Source organism: Suricata suricatta, chromosome 5 (genome assembly GCF_006229205.1).
Source record: "Suricata suricatta isolate VVHF042 chromosome 5, meerkat_22Aug2017_6uvM2_HiC, whole genome shotgun sequence".
Taxonomy (NCBI): Eukaryota; Metazoa; Chordata; class Mammalia; order Carnivora; family Herpestidae; genus Suricata; species Suricata suricatta.
In genome coordinates, this window is record NC_043704.1 from 119,393,926 (window position 1) to 119,411,990 (window position 18,065).

The following is an 18,065-nucleotide window of genomic DNA, read 5'->3' on the forward strand; positions in this document are numbered from 1 at the left end:
TCCCAAGTAGGCTCTGCACTGTCAGTGCAGAACTCTGACATCATGATCTGAGCCGAAATCAAGAGTCGGATGCTTAACCGAATGAGCCACCCAGGTGCCCCATTATTACTTTTTAGAGAGAGAGAGAGAGAGAGAGAGCGTACAGATGAGGGAGAGGGGAAGGGGGGGAGAGACAGAGAGAGAGAGAAAGAGGGAGAGAGAGAGACACAGAGAGAGAGACACAGAGAGAGAGAGAGAGAGAGAGAGAGGGAGGGAGAGAATCTTAACCAGGCTACCAGGCTCCAGGCTTAGTGTGGAGCCCCATAAGGGCCTCAATCTCACAACCTTGGGATCATGACCTGAGCCAAAATCAAGAGTCTGACACTTAACAGACTGAGCCACCCCAGTACCCCTAGTGGTCCATTAAAGAAGGAATAAGAAGTCTATGTACCAACTGGAAACTACTGCGCTAGTGGTCTAAAGAGGAAAAAATAAAACAGTGACAGATGGATATAGAGATTTCAGATATGCTCAATATTTGCAAACGTGGCTGAGCTGGAAGGGAACTTCAGAAAAGTTAAAATGGCCATGCAAGCATTTGACGGGATGTGGTAAGATTTGGGATTATGAAAAGGACAAGCGTTGCACACCCAGAGTGTCCTCTGCTCAAATCCTGGCTCTCCTACTCCTGAGCTTTGTCATGTGGGGCACACAACTCACCTACTCTAGGTCTCAACTTCCTGTTCTTCATTGTAGATTAAAATGGGAGATTATGGGGCACCTGGATGACTCAGTCAGTTAAGCATCCGACTCTTGATTTTGGCTCTGGTCATGATCTCAGAGTCATGGGATTGAGCCCCATATCGGGCTCTGCACTGAGCATGGAGCCTGCTTGAGATTCTGTCTCCTTCTGCCCCTTTCTCCAGCTTGCATGTGCGCTCTCTAAAATAAATAAGATTAAAAATTTTTTAAATAAAAAAGTAAAATGAGATATTAAGCATGTGGCACTGGATAGGCTTAATAAGCTAGGAATTATAACAGGAGAATAATTTTAAAAATATTGTTCCAAAGTGGTTATAATAATTTTAAAGACTTAAAAATAGTCTAGTTAATAGTAGGGCATGTTTATTGTAGAAAGTTTGAGAAGTACTTAAAATTAGAAAATGGAGTGCCTGGGTGGCTCAGTCAGTTAAGCGTCCAACTCTTGATTTCTGCTCAGGTCAGGATCTCATGGTTCGTGGGATCGAGCCCTGCATCGGCCCTATGCTGACAGTGTAGAATCTGCTTGGGATTCTCTCTCCCTCTCTCTGCCACTCCCTCGCCATGCACTTTCCCTCTCTCTCTCAAAATACATAAATAAACATTTAAAAAATATAAAATAAAATTCACTTCTTTTTAAAAAATATTTATGTATTTTAAGAGAGGGCATACTTGTGTGAGCAGGGCAAGCGGGGAGAGAGCGAGAGAGAGAGAATCTCAAGCAGGCTCTGAACTTTAAGTGCAGAGCCCAACACAGGGTTCAATCCCACAAAGCGTGAGATCATGACTTGAGTTGAAATAAAGTCACACAGATGCTCAACCAACTGAGCCACTCAGTGACCCCCCAAATAAAATTCACTTCTGATCAGACCAGCCAGAGATGGTCATATTTAATATCTCAGAGTGCAGTGCCTGCCACTCCTTAGGGACTTAGTCTCCTTTAGACTTTGTTTCCTGCTCTGTGAAGTGGGTTCAATAACATTCTCCTCACAGGGTTGTATGAGTGTTAAATCAGGTAAACTGTAACATGCTCAGCCTGGCAGATAACAGATGTTCCGCTTGTTGAAATTCACTGATATTATGGTCGTTATGAAAGAGACACCTTTCTTCTTTCCCTGTCCCTTTATACTTATAAAGACACAAACCATTTGCCCCAGAATAGCCTTTCATCTCTCTATTGGTGTCCACAGCTCACCACAAAAATCTGCATGTTTCCAACTCAGCCAGGAAGAGTGATGACTCTAGGAGAAACGTGAACGGTTTCAACTTCATTGATGTATTATTGACACATGATGAAGTGTACATCTTTAAGTGTACCATTAGGAAAGTTTTGAGTTATGAAAAATCACTCAAAAAACATCTCTGCAGTCAAGAGAGAGCGGATCCAGCACCTGCATTCCGTGGTGCCCTTGCGCCCCCTCCTGCCAGCTTCCCTCCCCAGAGATAACCACTGACCTGCCCTCAGTCACTACAGATTATTTTGCACTTCCTATACTTTCATACAAACAAATCACACAGCTTGTGTTCTTTTTGCCCGATTATTTCATGCAGGATGGTGACTGAGATTCACTCCTCCTGTGTCGTGTAGCTCGTCTCTGTATATGGCTGAGCATGAGCATTCCGTTGTTTGGATAAACTACGGTTTGTGTAGCCATTCACTTGTAACAGACATTTGGGTTGTTTCCATATTTTGGCTATTTTACACAGTAAAGCTGCTATGAGCCTTCCTTGCAAGTCTGTGTGGGGATGTATGTTTTTGTTTCTTTCAATACAAAAACAACAACAAAAACAACAACAGTATTTTCTCTAAATGCTGGCTGCCTCCAGCCTTTTTCTGAAGAACAGAATCAGGGGATGCCCCTTACTTTTGGGTCAGGCTGGTGGATTCGGTTTTTAACAGGGCTGTTCTTCTTTGTGCTCTACTGTCACAGGATACACAGCACCCCTTGTCCCCTTACATTTAGTGCAGGAGCCATGGAGGCAGAAGGTTTACAGCGGCCACTGTAGGGACCTACATTGAAGGACCCCTCCCAAGGGCCTGGCTCCAAGAGATCAAAGGCCCTAGTCTGCTGCTGTACCTGGCTCCTTAGCTCTTCCACAAGGCAGAGAAACAGGAGGAAACTGAGGCACAGAAGAGGCAATTTAATTTGAGATTGTTGGGCCAGGTCCCCTCTGCTAAGGACTGCTTTTCCCTTCCCACTGGCCTGACCTAACGTTTTATTGAGAAGCCAGATGCCTGAAGTGATGCCACTTAAAAACAAGGAATGACACATTTAGGTCTTAATTAAAAGGGAAGGTCTACATTATTTACCAATTAATCCCTTGCTCCTCCTCAGAGGCACTGCTTTAGCCCCAGGGTTCTATAATCCTGAACAAAATCTTTCTGACGTCACAATGCTCATCCAAAAATAAATATCAGCACCCCCACAGATGTTTCCTTATTTGTTGAAGGAAAAAGAAGATAAACACAGTTATTGTGACTCACAATATTTGTGTAAAAGGCACCACAGTAGAGCCTTCCTAAGTACTCCCAATGATAATATTTGGGGAACTTTAATTTTTCATCTTAGATGGCCCTGCACCACTTTGATGCAGCTTTAGGCTTTCTCTCCGATGTTAACACCTGGGGTAAGTCAGAAGGGCTTTGGGGGATGATCTGGTGCTTCCAGGAATCTTCTCCTTTTCCCCCCACCCCCCGGACATGGAGGCCGGTTTCCCCTCTTTGGCCGTATCAGGGAGAACACCCACCACACAGCTTTGCAAACCTGCTCACCACTGGCCAAAGCTGGTGCTCTCCATCTCCAGTGACTGTCCAAATCCCGTGCAGGGCACACTGACCAGACCCCAGATGGCTGGGCCCCACCTCAGAACTGTGACTCAGTCAGGGGCCTAAGCATTTGTATTTCTGTCAAGTTCCCAGCTGCTGCTGCTGCTGCTGCTGCTGCTCCTGGGACCTCACTTTGAGAACCACTAGTCTAATGATTCTCTTTCCCTCAAAAATGTTAATTCACAGCTGGGGAGCTGACTTGCAGCAGCCTGAGGGGAGACCCTCCCTCGAGGGCTTGGGTTTAAATACAAGGGCTAAGTTGGGAGGGATAAGAAAGGCCACTTGGGGGGCGCCTGGGTGGCTCAGTCGGTTAAGCCTCCGACTTCGGCTCAGGTCAGAATCTCACATTCATGGGTTCGAGCCCCACGTCAGGCTCTGTGCTGACAGCTAGCTCAGAGCCTGGAGCCTGTTTCTTGGTTCGGTGTCTCCTTCTCTCTCTGCCCCTTTCCCTCTCATGCTCTGTCTCTCTCTGTATCAAAAATAAATAAAACATTAAAAAAAAAAAGGCCACTTGGCTGGTTCCAGGCCTGGAGAAAGGGGAATTGTCTCAAGGGATCAAGAGTCTGCCTGGCACCTGACAACTTTCTGGAAGGTACCCAGAAGGCACCAGTCCCTCCGTGGAGATGACTCTGGAGAGATTTATTCTGGATTCTGTGGGTCTGTCTGAAGTTCAGGGTGTCTGAGCCCAGACATTGAAGGGACTGAGCCAGAGAGAGGAAGGAGCGTGAGGCCTGAACCTGGGACCCCAGTCCATCTTGGCTGCCACCTTGTCCATCAGGTGTCCACAGGCCTGGAGGATGGCAGCCTTTGGGAGCGAGTGTCATGTTGGGGGAGCCCAGGGAGCCTGAGATCTGGGCCTGGAAGGGAGCAAGCAGTCTGTCAGGCAGCCACCCCCAGTAGCTGAGCAGACAGAGTGTGGGGAAATGAAGGTGGCGACGGCTTCCCAGCTTGCGGGCAGGGGTGACTCAGGCCGCATCCAGCACTGTGCCGTGTGTCTGGGCCTGGGAAACGAGGCACTGTGCGGTTCCAGGCACACTCCCAGGGCTGACCTAGGGGCCCCAGACCCTGGTGCTGCCCCTTTGGCTCCCCTGTTTCTCTGGGTTCTGGCCTAGGCCCCTGGCCACAGACATCTAACAGGTCTTCCCTACTGTGGCTGTCTTCCACATCCCCCCTCCGCACCCCTACCCCCACCTCTGGGCCCTTTTGGATTTCAGGCGAACACATTCCTGGACTGTCTGGTGTCAGACCTCCCCAGAGGCCTACCCTTGCCACTTCCTGTTTCTTTACCTAGCTTCCCAATTCTTGGTCCTTGATGATCTGTCTCCTCCCCTCTGGAGGTTGGTCAGTGAGCCTGGCTGCCATCTGTGACTCTTCCCCTTCCTTCAGGGTGGGAGCTGGGACTTGCCAGCCCTGAGGCAATCACTAGCCTTTCAAGTTCTTTTAAGCCTTCCACTGGCTTACACCTGGTGGTCTGACAAGTGAGACAGTTCTGGGACCATAGCCTCTCCTTGGGATGGTCACTCGACCTGTCTAAGCAGCAGCAGTTTCTCCCTTGATGTCAGGACTGTTAGGAGGATTATGTGAGTGTGCTCATAAAATGCAGATCAATGTCTCCCATCCTTGTTCCTGCTTCTAGAACTGTGGTCCATTTTGAGCCCCTTTCAAGCACCAGAGTCTAGTCCTCCAGCTGGCAACCTGGAGCTCTGGCTATATGCTGGGGGCGGGGGGGCTGGGCGGGGGGGAGTGTCCATGGATGCAGGGCCAGGTGAGGCTACAGGGTGGCTGGGCTCTCTCCCCCTGGGTCATCAAAGTTCAGGTGACATGGAAATTTGAAAAAGTATAGCAGGCACTCTGAAAAGGTAATTTGTAGAACACAGAATGATCCAGTATGTCCCTAGACTGGAAGGAACTGAGGGGTCATTCTCCTACTCAGAAGTGGGACTAATTATGGTGTATCCCACACAGGTTATCCTTTCTGTTAAAGGGATTTAAAGGGCCTCTCCACCAATCTGGTGCCTTATGAGGCACCCATTTCTTATCCATTATGTTCCAAATGGGGAGAGGGCAGAGTGCAAGTGTAGGTGGCCCCTTGACAGACTTAGATTTAGGGACCTAGAGAAGAGTAACCACCTCTATGGGTGCTGTTCTTTACTATTAGCCACATACTTTTGACCCCACACAACACCATGAGGAAAATAATTGTCTCAGTTTATAGACATAGTGTAGACGGGTATCTGAAGGGGCCTCCACTTAAGGGGACATGATGACGGGGAATGGAGCCAGGACATCTGAGATACATCCACGCAGTATGGATTCCCCATGTTCCTTCATCTGTGGAGGAAGACCTCTACTGCACAGATGGAGCGAAGCCCTTGCTGAGGCTTGGCCAGGAGGCCGGGGCTGGGGTAGAGGCCTCGCTGGTGGGAGGCAGGAGGGCCTGGTGGGCAGGGGAAGGCTCAGAGGGAAAACGGTCCACCCTGGCCTGCTTGGTATCTTGAACCATCCTCAGGCTGAGGTCTTTTCTGAGGCTTGAAGATAGGCTCCTTAAAAGCAGTGTGAAGGTCCTGCTGCTTATAGTTCACAGGACACCTTCCTGGTGGGTGCCTTCTCTCCTCCATCCTTCCATGCCAGGCGCTGGCTGAGGGAAGAGCTCTTCTTCCCATGGGACTGTCCTCTGCGTCTGGAGAAAGTAGCCTTGCTAGATAAAACACAGAATTCTGCCCGGAGCATACTTACTTACAAACTTATTTGTTGTTTCTTTGAAATCCAAAACTACTTGGGTGTCCTATATTTTCTTCTCTCTTTTTTTTTCGGTACACAACTCTTGGATTGGATTCCTTAGATCCTGCTTCCTGGGCCTGCAGCTGGATATGCTGCGAGGCCCTGGGCCCTGAGCCAGTGGCTGTGGGTGAAGAGGCAGAAGCCCATGACCAAGGTGGACGTCAACACCACCATGAGCCAAGTCAAGGTCATCAGCATCAGTGAGCTGGGAAGGCTTCCTGGAGTCAGGGGCCTGCCTCAACTCACAGAAGGCAGTCTGTCTTTTGTCACCTGGTTGGAAACCTCCTCAGTGCCCTCCAAATCCTACTAGGGCTCTTCCATGGGGCAACCAGGAGGCCAGGTAGGTGACCTCACAACAGTCACATGTACCACTTAAGGAAGCATCTTCTGGAAGTTCCCACCTGTTTGCATCTCTGTGGAAGGAACAGGCCTCCTTGGCAGCATCAGATCATACTTATGGGTCCTGGACCAGCATCCAGCAGTGACCAGAGGCATCATTAGGAGCATCCGTAAAGCAGAAGGCCTAGACAGAGAGCTTCGATCCCTGGGGGACTTCTCAGAGCAGGAAGTGGGAACAGTGTCCTCGCCATCTGCCAGTATCCATGATGCCTGATGAGACTGTAGGGTAGATCCTGGTGGGAGTTCGTCACACACTTGTCCACCCACAGCTGTAAGGGCTGATGGGACCTGCCAACCACTGCAGGCTCCACACAGAGCTCAGAGCCTGGGAAAACAGTGCTGACATTGTTGGGGTCTGGAGCCTTCAGCATGACCCCATCCTGGGCTGTAGGGAGGTGTGGACCAGGCTGAAATCTCAAGCTGATGTCCAGGCGTCCATCCCCTGCCAGAGAGCCAGTTACCAAGGAGGCCGGGTGAGAGAGGAGGGCTTCTGGGAGCTGACTGTACTGCGGAAGGTGGCAACTGGGGGCTGCTTGGAGTGTCTAGGTGGAGATGTGTAGACCAACATCAGTAAAGAATCCTGCTGTCTTCTCTGACATCCTGTAGCTGCAGACACCTCCAGAACAAGAGGACTCACGACACCAGTGCCTCCATCCTGTCTCACCAGCTCTATTTATTTTCTAAATCTGACAATTCTCCCCCACCCGGGGCATCCACACTGGAAGCCACGCTGTAGTGGGAGATTTCTACATAGAGCCCTTCCTGCCCCAATTCAGGATTGTTTTGGAAGCAAGTGAAAGTGGCTTTAAAAAGTGGAATGTGGGGGTAGAGGGCTGGAGGGAGGACACAGGAAGAAGTGGAGGGGCAGGCAGGGACTGCAGGAGAGGTTTTGATTCAGCATATTGAGAAATTTCCTGCTAACAAGGGGCCACTTGTCAGCCGGTGCACCTTCCCCTCTGTGCAGTTCTGCCCACCAGGGCCTGGCCCAGGGGTCTGGCCTCTCTGCTTTAGGGAGCTCTCTGGCTGGCTGTTCCCCAGGCCCAGCAGCTGCGTGCTGCTCTTCCACGGGTATGTCTCTCTTGTTGCTGAAGCCCCATGGGCGGGGGACCAGCACAGCTCCTGATGTCCCAGTTAAGGCCAGTCCAACCAGCACAGAGCCCTGTAGTCACCTTCGCTCTGCTAAGGAAGCAGGTCTGAGGAAAGGAAGGTTTCTCTGTGGCTCTTAGAGGTACCTGCACAGGGAGGCTCCTCTCCCAAGTCCATTCTGTCTCCTTACAATGACGAGAGAAGGGTTCTACTGCAGAGAAGACTAAGTAGACTTCCACCCCATGGGGCTGGTTGAATTGGAATTGCAGGAAATTGCAAGAAAACTGGGCCTGCGTTTGACAAAACACCCCTCCAACTGTAACTGGAAACTGAATCTCCATTGTATCCCCGTTCCCAACATTTGCTAGAACGGCTGAGAAACAGAAGTTAACTGAATTTTGGCACTTTTACTTACTGTTACGTAGAATTTAAGACATGCAGGGTGTAAGACTTATTTCCATACTACATTTTCATGGTCTGTTTGTACAGGTTTTCATAGATTTCTCAATATGTAGATAAAAGAGTTCCAAACAGTGGTTAGTTTAAGCATTTCCACCTCCTAAACTGAGCAAGTCTTTTTTCTCTCCGTAAGCATTTAAGTAAAATAAAATATTAAAATTAATGTCAAGTTAAAACGTTAAAGTGAAAATTTCCAAATACAATAGGGCACTTAATTGTGAGTGTCAGATAGTGAATGATTTGCTTTATTTTCTCACGACAGATGGTTTTGGAATTTAGCACTTCTGATTAGTTTCTTTTAAACCACCACCAACTGCCGAAAGAGTTCCAAAATGGTCATTACACCATTATTGGCTATAGGTTTTAATTTATTCCATATTCCTCATAAATAAAGGGTGGGGTAAGGGAGTGAGGCTTGCTCTAAGAAGGAAAGCCAGCCAGGGGGAAAATACCTGAATCTGCACCTCATCTTCTTTGGTCACTGGATAGGCTGATTATCATCCAAAATGTTGTCCTCTGTAACATTAAAATGCAACTGTCAGTCCCTTCTGCTCCTTATTTGAATCCAAATAAATCACCTTCACAGGTCATTTCCAGCTTTGCTCTTTTAAGGCTGCTTTTTTGTCTAAAAATTGTTAAAAGATAACCTGCAGCATAGGAAACATTTTAAGAGTTTATTTGAGCAAAAATCAATTCCAATCAGGCAGTGCCAAACTGGAATTAGCTACAGAGAAGGTGCGGAAATTAGGAAAGGGAATGTTTGAGAGGCTACAGCTTAAAGCCTAGTGGCTGTTGTGAGTTTCCTTAGGTTTTGATTTTGTAACCTTGAGGTATTTATAGGCTTAGATTTTGGTGTGATTACAAAGGCAGCCATGGCTTTTAGAGCCACCTCAGTCTAACGGCCTCTTTAATTGAATGGGTGCTGGGCTCTTTTCCTACACCAGGAAATTTGTAAATCAGTGTTTTATTTATAAATCATTAACTTCATTAACAATCAGGACTCTACTAATTCCTCAAAGGACAACAGGAAGACGATTATAATACAGTCTATAGGGTCTGTCCATGCTAATGTGGTCCTCTGTCGTGGAGCCTTGGGGAAATGCTAGGCACATTCTGTCAGGAAAGATCTAAAGGAATTGAATTACCTACACAAACTGCTGGGGAGGGGCCAGTGGGAGGGACCTTGGGGGTTGTCTGGGTATTGAACTTTAGAAGGATCCTCAAGTCACTCTGGTCTGGTCTCTAGCTTGACTGGGAGCAACTTGAAGGTATCATCTTAGGGCTCTTGGGTTTAGCAGAGTATTTAGTGCATAGCAAGGGCCCCACATTTTGTTCTTGAAGATAAAAACTTAAAAACTGTACATGCAGAGGGGAACCAAAACCTAAAGAGTTATTGGACCAAGATCATAAAGGCAGTTTCCAGTTGAGTCGTGACTTTCAACCAAGGCTGTTGCTGCTCTAGCATTAGCCACAGTATGTCACTCATTCATGGAATATGCATTAAGTCTCTTCATTTAAAGGCGAGGGGCTGTGGGGTACAACAAAGTCCCTCTTCACCCTTGGAATCATTTACAATCTACTGAGGAAGATATGATAAATGTATAAAATCAGGTAAGATATATGCTGGTACTTATTAAGTGATTTAAATGAATCTTTTCTAGGAATCATTACCACGGACATCATCTGCTTTATCTAAGTACAAACCTCCTATGGTCTTTTTTCTCTCAGTAAATAAATCTTCCTTTCTCCCAGTTATTTAGGCTACTGGATCGTCCTAGACTCCTTTCTTTCCCCCATAGTCCATCTGTCTACAAATCCTACTGGTTCTACCTTCAACCATATCCAGAATCTAATCATTCCTCACATACTCTGTGCAAACACCCCGGGGACCCAGTTGCCATGATCAGGATCCAGGTCTCACAGGATGAGGACAGTAGCTGATGGGGTCTCCCACTTCCTCCTGTGCCTTCCTTGAGGCCTCTCTCAACTTGGCTCAAAACCCTCCAGCACCTGGCTCCTACCATTCCCCTCGTTCATTCTGCTCTGGGCACACTAATGCCCTTGCTGCCTTTGAGCACACCATGAATTTTAGGTCTTCTGGCTATGTGAATCTTTTCTCACACATCCTTAAGACTCCCTTTCCTCACCTCTTCTTCGTTCAAGTATCTCCTTCCTGGTGAGGCCTGCCCTGACTACCTAATTTCAAAGCGTATGACGGTGCCTTCCAGTCCCACGCGTGCCACTCCATGTGTCCTTTCCTTGCTTTGCTCTGGAATACTTACTACCATCCAATGTATCTAACTGCATTAACCTTCCTTCTCCCAGTGGAGCGTAAGCTCCAAGGAAGCAGTGATTTGGCAATGTCCTCACCCCTGACACATATTTTGATGTAGAATTTAGGACTGAGCCTCAGGCTCAGGATTTGGAATTTACTTTAGGCCACATTCCAGTGTTTCCTGAACTTTAAAACCGCGTCCCACGTTAACACAAATATCTCAGGCTCCATACTGAAAAGGGCCTCCACGTGGGAAGCAGGGTCCCACCTATGCATCTGTGTCAGTAAGGTTGTGTTGAGCTGTTGTGGTAGCACGAATTACAAAAACAGATGTTTTTAGTTTTGAGTGTAAAATTTTAACAATGACTATGCCGGGGTGCCTGGGTGGCTCAGTCCGTTAAGCCTCCGACTTCGGCTCAGGTCAGATCTCACGTTCGTGGGTTCAAGCCCTGTGTCAGGCTCTGTGCTGACAGCTAGCTCGGAGCCTGGAGCCTGCTTCGGTTCTGTGTCTCCTTCTCTCTCTGCCCCTCCCCCTCTCATGCTCTGTCTCTCTCTGTATCAAAAATAAATAAAACTTAGGGACGGCCCAGTGGCGCAGTGGATAACGTGTCGGACTACAGATCAAAAATAAATAAAACATTACAAAAAAAAAAAGACTATGCCTTTTCAGTCTATGTGCCGCCCCCCCCCCCCCCCCCCCCCCCCCCCCCCCCCCCCCCCCCCCCCCCCCCCCCCCCCCCCCCCCCCCCCCCCCCCCCCCCTCGCCCAAGCCCTCTGTCTCCTCTGGAAGATTTTGATATGCTTCTCTAGGGGTCATTGACAACCCATCCTGCATTGAGAATCCATCTAAAATGAAGAGTGCTTCTTTAACAGGCTGTGTGGCTTTCTCAGTTCTCAGTTAAGGAATACGCTAAATTTTATGTATCTAAGGCTAAACTCCATGTCAAAATGTAGATCAACCCAAAGAAGGCACAAAGGTTGTATAAAACAAAGAGGAGGTGAAAGGCAGAAAACAAATCTCAATAGGACTTTAAGCAGGTTACACCATTTCTGCCATTAACATAAAATACAGGCATAAGCTTAAAATACGGTGCAAATGAGGTCACCAAGTTAAGTCAAATGGCAAAATGACAACCCTTTTGGCCACAAAAGACCTCTTCTAGTAGGAGGAATCAAGACCAAAAGTCTCTGAACACTGGTCAGCTGATTTGGAAGCATGTCATGTCTACCAAGAAATGCTGTACTCTGAAGGCCACAGATGTGGGAGTAGCAGCATCAGCAACCAGCATCCAGCAGCGCTAGCCACGTCTTCATATTCTGCTGCCCACACAAAGGAGCTCTACTTGACAGGGATCTCCTCTTTTGGACTCATGCAATTTGGAAAGGGAAAGGTAGGACACCCTCTCTCGTCAAAGAACTAGCTGGTTTACATCAGACTGTAATGTGAAGTCACTGATGTTTCTGACAAGTTTTAATACATGAGCATGAGCAGGATTCTGGTATTTCAGTACAAATAAGATCCCCAGATATTTGGAACCTTGTTTTTACCTTTTTATTAACCTTAAACTCTTCTGGAGTCACTGGGGCTAAATTTTACGGAGGTTCATTTAGACATGAATAGAGGACTGCTGCAGCCCTAACAGGGAAGCATTCTGGCTTCTCTCATCGTGGGCACAAGCTACCTACTACCTTGGTCTTTGGTGCTGTGACTTTATATTCTCTAGACAATTCAGCAAAATGGCGCGATATGGTCAAATCCTAACATCCAGAAGGACTGCACTAAATGCCAAGTTACAGGGCAGGCTAATGTGCAGGACCTAAGTAACCAGAAAACCTCTGATGCCAGTTTTTTTGAGAAAAGTAGAATATGGGATAAAAGTCTAGAGGCGCCTGGGTGGCACAGTCGGCTAAGCGTCCGACTTCAGCTCAGGTCATGATCTTATAGCCCATGAGTTCAAGACCTGCATTGGGCTCTGTGATGACAGCTCAGAATCTGGAGTTTACTTCAGATTCTGCCTCCCTTTCCATCTGCCCGTGCCCCACTAATGCTCTCTGTCTCTGTCTCTCTCAAAATTAACATGAAAAAATATTAAAGAAAAAAAAAAGTCTAACATAGGCTGGAAAAGTCAGCTCTAAACTACTCACCTGGACAGCGGTGGAGTATATTCCAGCACACCGGAAGTGCCTGGCTATCAGGAGTGCAGGAGTCCTGCACAGCGTCTCAACACTGCAGGCCCTCAAAACACGTCTGCTGAGTGAGTAAGCAAATTAAGGACCACAGTGCATAAAAAACCCAGCCTAGTTAAGGTAAGAAAAGAATCTGAGCCCTTTCCAGATCGCTTTATTCTTCTTTGTTACGGAGGACTTCTCATATTTGCTATTCCTCTACTAATAGGCAAGGTATAATAATTTTAAACAAGTAGAATTCTTAAACCAGTAAGAAAGTGAAGTCTCACAAAGAATACACAGGCTTCTTGTAATTTATTTGAGTTATTTCTAAGCGACAGTTACAAAAGTTTTTAATTTTTATAATACTCTTGATAAGAAAATAAAATTTAAATAAAAATACATTCTCAACAATACAACATGGTTACACAAATTCACTACATTAAGTTTTGATAACTTACATTTTCAAAATGGACACTGTAAAAACCAATATTAACTAGCAACATATTAATTTCCAAGTTAATGAAAATGGAAGCCAATAATATCAGTCAAGACAGTTAATTTAACTCTAGAATGAGTCCTATATTTTTCACATACTGTAAGGACACCTAAAAGGCTTCTGTAGCATTGTCATTACAGGATGTACCGTTAGAACAAATTAAAGGTGCTTTTACTAAAAAAAAAAAAAAAAGGAAGAGAAAAGAAAAGAAAAAAGAAAAGAAAGAAAAAGAATATCTTTTCTCTTAAATCTGGCACTAATGAGCCTTTCTGATACAAGAATGAAATTAGGCTTCAGAAACAAACAAAAGCCACATCATTCATCACTTTTTTTTTTATAATAAGGAAAACCTAGTATTGACACTTGGTCATTACCCGTGACATTTAAAACATATTTCTTTGGCAAATAAAATCATTCAATTTGATAAATTATATTGCTGGGAGTAAAAACACTTTGCTATTGCCATCATCTTATTAAATGACTATTAAAAATCCATACTAAAAAAACCCAGAACAAACAATAATAACAAAAGATCACCAAAACTGCAGCTGATGGAAATGGCTAAACTAAGAACCAGAACTGGCATTTATGGCAAGAGTTTCTCCAAATCATCCTTTTCTGTCCTTCTAGCTGTTTCCAGGGTTTTAGGAGAATGAGCTGCCATGTATTTTTTTCAAGGGTGGAAAAGGCAGAGAAAGCACATCACATAGCAAAAATCAAAGTACTCACAAGTAACAGCAGAGGAATGAGGCCCCTGGAAGCAAGTGTTATCTTCAGGTTCTACTGACATGGTCTCTTATTTCAGATGATTTCAAAGAAAATTCATTTAATTTCACATTACTTTTCTTTAGGCTGTGCCAAACTGGTTAATTCCAGTCAAGTAGGCTGTTTAAAAGTGTCATGTGAAAAAAATAACTATATGACTGAATTCTTCCCTTCAAATTCAGAGTTATGTATTCATACACAGCCTTGGTCCCTTTGATAATGCCATCCTCTTTAAAAACAATCATAATCAGGGATTTGATATCAGAAATATTAAAAAGTATATCTTTTGCCTTGAAAAACTAGCAGAGAGCTGAAAGTCACTAAAGAGTGAGGAGTGGTACTTGGCAATGCTCACATGTCCTTTTCAGGGAGACATCTCACAGACTCTTAAAAGGAAATTTCAATCTGAATGAAATTCAACAATGAGAAATTTATTAAATGGTTAAATTCTCTCACATTTATAAATCAGTGTAATTTATGGAATATACAAGCTCATAAAATTTAAAGGAATCTTTCAAATTTGTCTTTAAAATGGGTCAGGAATAAACCTACCATAATGGAGACTAGGACCAATTCTTAAACCAATTGATTTTAACAAGTCATTTACAGAAATACATTGCTTAGTTAAAATCTTTTATGGAACACCTTTGACTGTGTGTCAATGGTCTTTAAAAAAAATTCCCTAGTAAAAATATAATTTAAAAACAATTACTCACCAATAACATAATTGGCAAAGTGTATCCTGAAGTATAGCTTATGCTCAGGAAAACAAAAAAAGCACTACTAGCTAGACTTACATTAATAAGTCACAGTTTTAAACAGAAACATGTAAATACTCCAAGGTTCAAAGTACCACATTTAGAAAATGCTTAAATTTAAAAAGACAAAATAAGAGTACCATGGTTTTTAATACTGATGAAGCAATGTGTATCCCTCTTAACGTCAAGAAGGCAACTTGCTTCGACTGATTATTTACAATTATGGTTTTTAGAATAAAGAAATTATTAGGGAAAAACAGAATTAAAACAGTTGCTTGCCCAACCTCCTTTTGGCTAGCAGGCAATAAGAAAACAGCAATGAAATATAAACATTTTCAGGAAAGCACTATTTCTAGACTTAAACACTGATCATTGAACTGATCATAAGGATTAGATACCACAGAGTATCTAAAGTATAATCTGGGGCAGCCCAGATTATTAAAGTGCGCCGAGTGACTGTTCTCCAGTTAGCTCTCAACCTCACACTAGGAGGAGTGTCCCCATGGTGGCCCTTATAATAACGTGAAGTAATGGGTGAAGTCAAGTGATTTTCCCACCACCGTCTTTCACCGTTTCCTGTCTCTTCTTTTTCAGAAGAGATGTCCTTAGACGTCATGTTAACTCGAACTCTCAAATCAAGAAAATGAGTACCTGATATTTAAAACAACAACAACAAAAATTTAGTGGTCTCATTGTATTTCATCTGCCATCACTCATCTCAAATGTAAACAAGATGCACAAAACAGTACATGTTCCCTGACTCCTCCTGTTTGGGTTCTTGTTTCCATCTTTAAATAGGCAGAAGGATCTACCAACCTTTCAGGGTGCTCTGGCAGTTTTCTGAAGTCCCTAACGTAATCTGTAATGACTAACGGACAAAAGGAAAATCTCTTTTTTTCTTTTCTTTTTTGAAGAGGGGGGCTCTAGATGAACTAAATGGGAAACTCTGAACTGTCATGGATTGGGATTCTCTAGTAAAACACAAGATTGGCAGTATAGAGCAGGCACTAATGGTAGTGAAGGTCCACAGAACATGGAGTGTTACAAGAAGAGATGGTTTCTTGCCATGGAGGAGTTCTTTTGTTACAAAGCTTCTTTAGGAAGATTCTTTCTATTAAAAAGAAGTTGCAGACACATGGCTTTTGACACATGGCTTTTGACACATAAGATATGAAGGGAATCTTAAATTTCAAATTCTCTAGTAATGCATCTATACCCGGATTCCCCAGCAGTTACTTTCAATTATTAAATATTAAATACAATGTGAATGCGGGTGACACTGAAGCCAATGTTCACTCTTAAATACTAGGAACAAAATATATGATGATTGAAAAACTCCAACAAAACAGTATTTTCCAGTTCTTCTGAATCAATTGGTCATACTCTAAGATGTTTTTCCTACAATTGGATTTTCCCTAGAAAATAAAAGAAAACCATTTTTCAAAAGTCAGAAAATAGAACACCTTAAAAAGTGACAAATTATCTTAGTATCCATTAAGTATTTATAATTCTCCCCTGACAATCTCTCATGTCAATATTTCATTAATTCAATAAGTATTTACTCATCACCTTTTAAATGTAACATACTATTTTACAGCTATGGATACAGTAATGAACAAAATAGACAAAACCTTGCTCTCACAGAGCTTATTTTCTGGCATAGGGAAAATAAAACAAACAAGTAAGATATTTAGTATAAGAGAGACTGGCATTTTTTAATAGAAAAAAATAAAGATGTGAAAAGGTACCATGTGTGTGGGAGGGAATAGGTACTATTTAAGAAGGTGGTCAAGCATTGGCTAGGACATCCAACGGAAATTTCCAAAGTCTCCAAGAAAACTGTTTTAGCCCTGTTGGAAGACAGCCAGTCACACTAACATAGGAAAGACAGGATTTGGTTAGGTGTCTGACTCTGGATCTTGGTTCAGGTCTTGATCTCAGGGTTGGGAGTTCAAGCTCCTCATTGGGGCATGGAGTCTATTTTAAAAAACAAATAAAAATAAAGGATGTGAATGGTTAAAATAACCTTTCTAATGTAATGAGCCTTCTATCCAGGGAGAACATAAACATTTACATTTGTCAAACTTTTTATTGTTCATAAATCACAGATATAATTAATAAGCACATTAATAAAAATTTTATTTTGAGAAAGAATGTTGTGCAGGGCAGGGGCAGAGGGAAAGGAGGGAGAGAGGGAGAGAGAAAGAGGGGGGGAGAGGGAGAGAGAGGGAAAGAGAATATCCCAAATAGGCTCCATGTTGTCAGCATGAAGCCCAATGTGGGGCTTGATCTCACAAACTGAGAGATTATGACCTGAGTTGAAATCAAGAGTCAGATGCTTAACTGACTGAGCCAGCCAGATGCCCTAATAATCACATAATTTTTAAAGAATACTTAAAATGGTGGCACCAGGATTCAAAGCCCCCTCACTAACCAGCTGTATGATCCTAAGCAAAACACTTAACTTCTCTGAGCCTTAGTGTCTCTAGTTGTGAAACAGAAACATAACCATGGCTGATGTGAGGATGAGTGAGAGAGTGCACACCTAACTCTGATTCTAAGTGCTGGTACTGAGCAGCCCTGCGTGCCAGGGAAAGGGGGGATAATTTTAGATACGGTTCATTCTCCTTTGTGAGAAGGAAATAGGTCTTTCGGTCTCTGAATATTATATAAAAATAGTGAACAACTTTTATTATATGAAAATAGATGCAGCTCATCTGTGACCAGAAGAGGACAAGCCTGAAGAGGACAGAAATCATCTTGTTGAGGACGGGTTAGTGGCTGGATGGTCTCTGATGACAGTGCTGAGTTGCTGAACTAACCAGCTATGGAAGTTAGGACTTGATTTGTGAGATTAAAAATTTTCCTATTGGTTAAGCCACATCAATGAGGATTCTAAAAACAATCTAAGTGATAGGATGTAAAATATAAAACACTAGGAACAGTGCTCAGAGGTCGACTAAGCTCCTAATAAAGTGTTAGTTGTTGCTGTTGTTATCCACTGTAATATCCACCTACATCTGAGCTGAGTCCAAAGAAACAACTATAAAACATTTCTGGCATTTTCATAGTTGATTTTCTTTTTTCTTTTTAGTACTCAGTATGTATAAGGCACCGTGGGAGATATTAAGAAGAGGAACAGTAAAACAAAACAGAAACTACCAAGTATTCAATTTAATGAAATAATTAATTTTAACATTAAGAGAAAGGTTCTGAGCCGGGTCTTGCAAGATGGAGGAGGCAGAGGCCTGCACGTCAGGTGTGCATACAGAGCAGTAGCTGGAATCTCAGACAATGTTTACAACTGTGTTT

The 18,065-nt window shown here is 44.0% G+C and overlaps 1 protein-coding gene across 3 annotated transcripts in view; it reads right to left on the reverse strand.

The window, feature by feature from the left end:
* Positions 1-13,029: 13,029 nt before the first annotated feature.
* RASA2 (RAS p21 protein activator 2) overlaps positions 13,030-18,065 on the reverse strand; it is a 102,545-nt gene continuing 97,509 nt past the window's right edge. For all 3 annotated transcript variants that reach the window (XM_029940151.1, XM_029940149.1, XM_029940148.1), the window contains one exon: positions 13,030-16,168. In XM_029940151.1, coding sequence (XP_029796011.1) covers positions 16,138-16,168 — 31 coding nt within the window. In that variant the 3' untranslated portion in view covers positions 13,030-16,137. The remainder of the gene's footprint in view (positions 16,169-18,065) is intronic.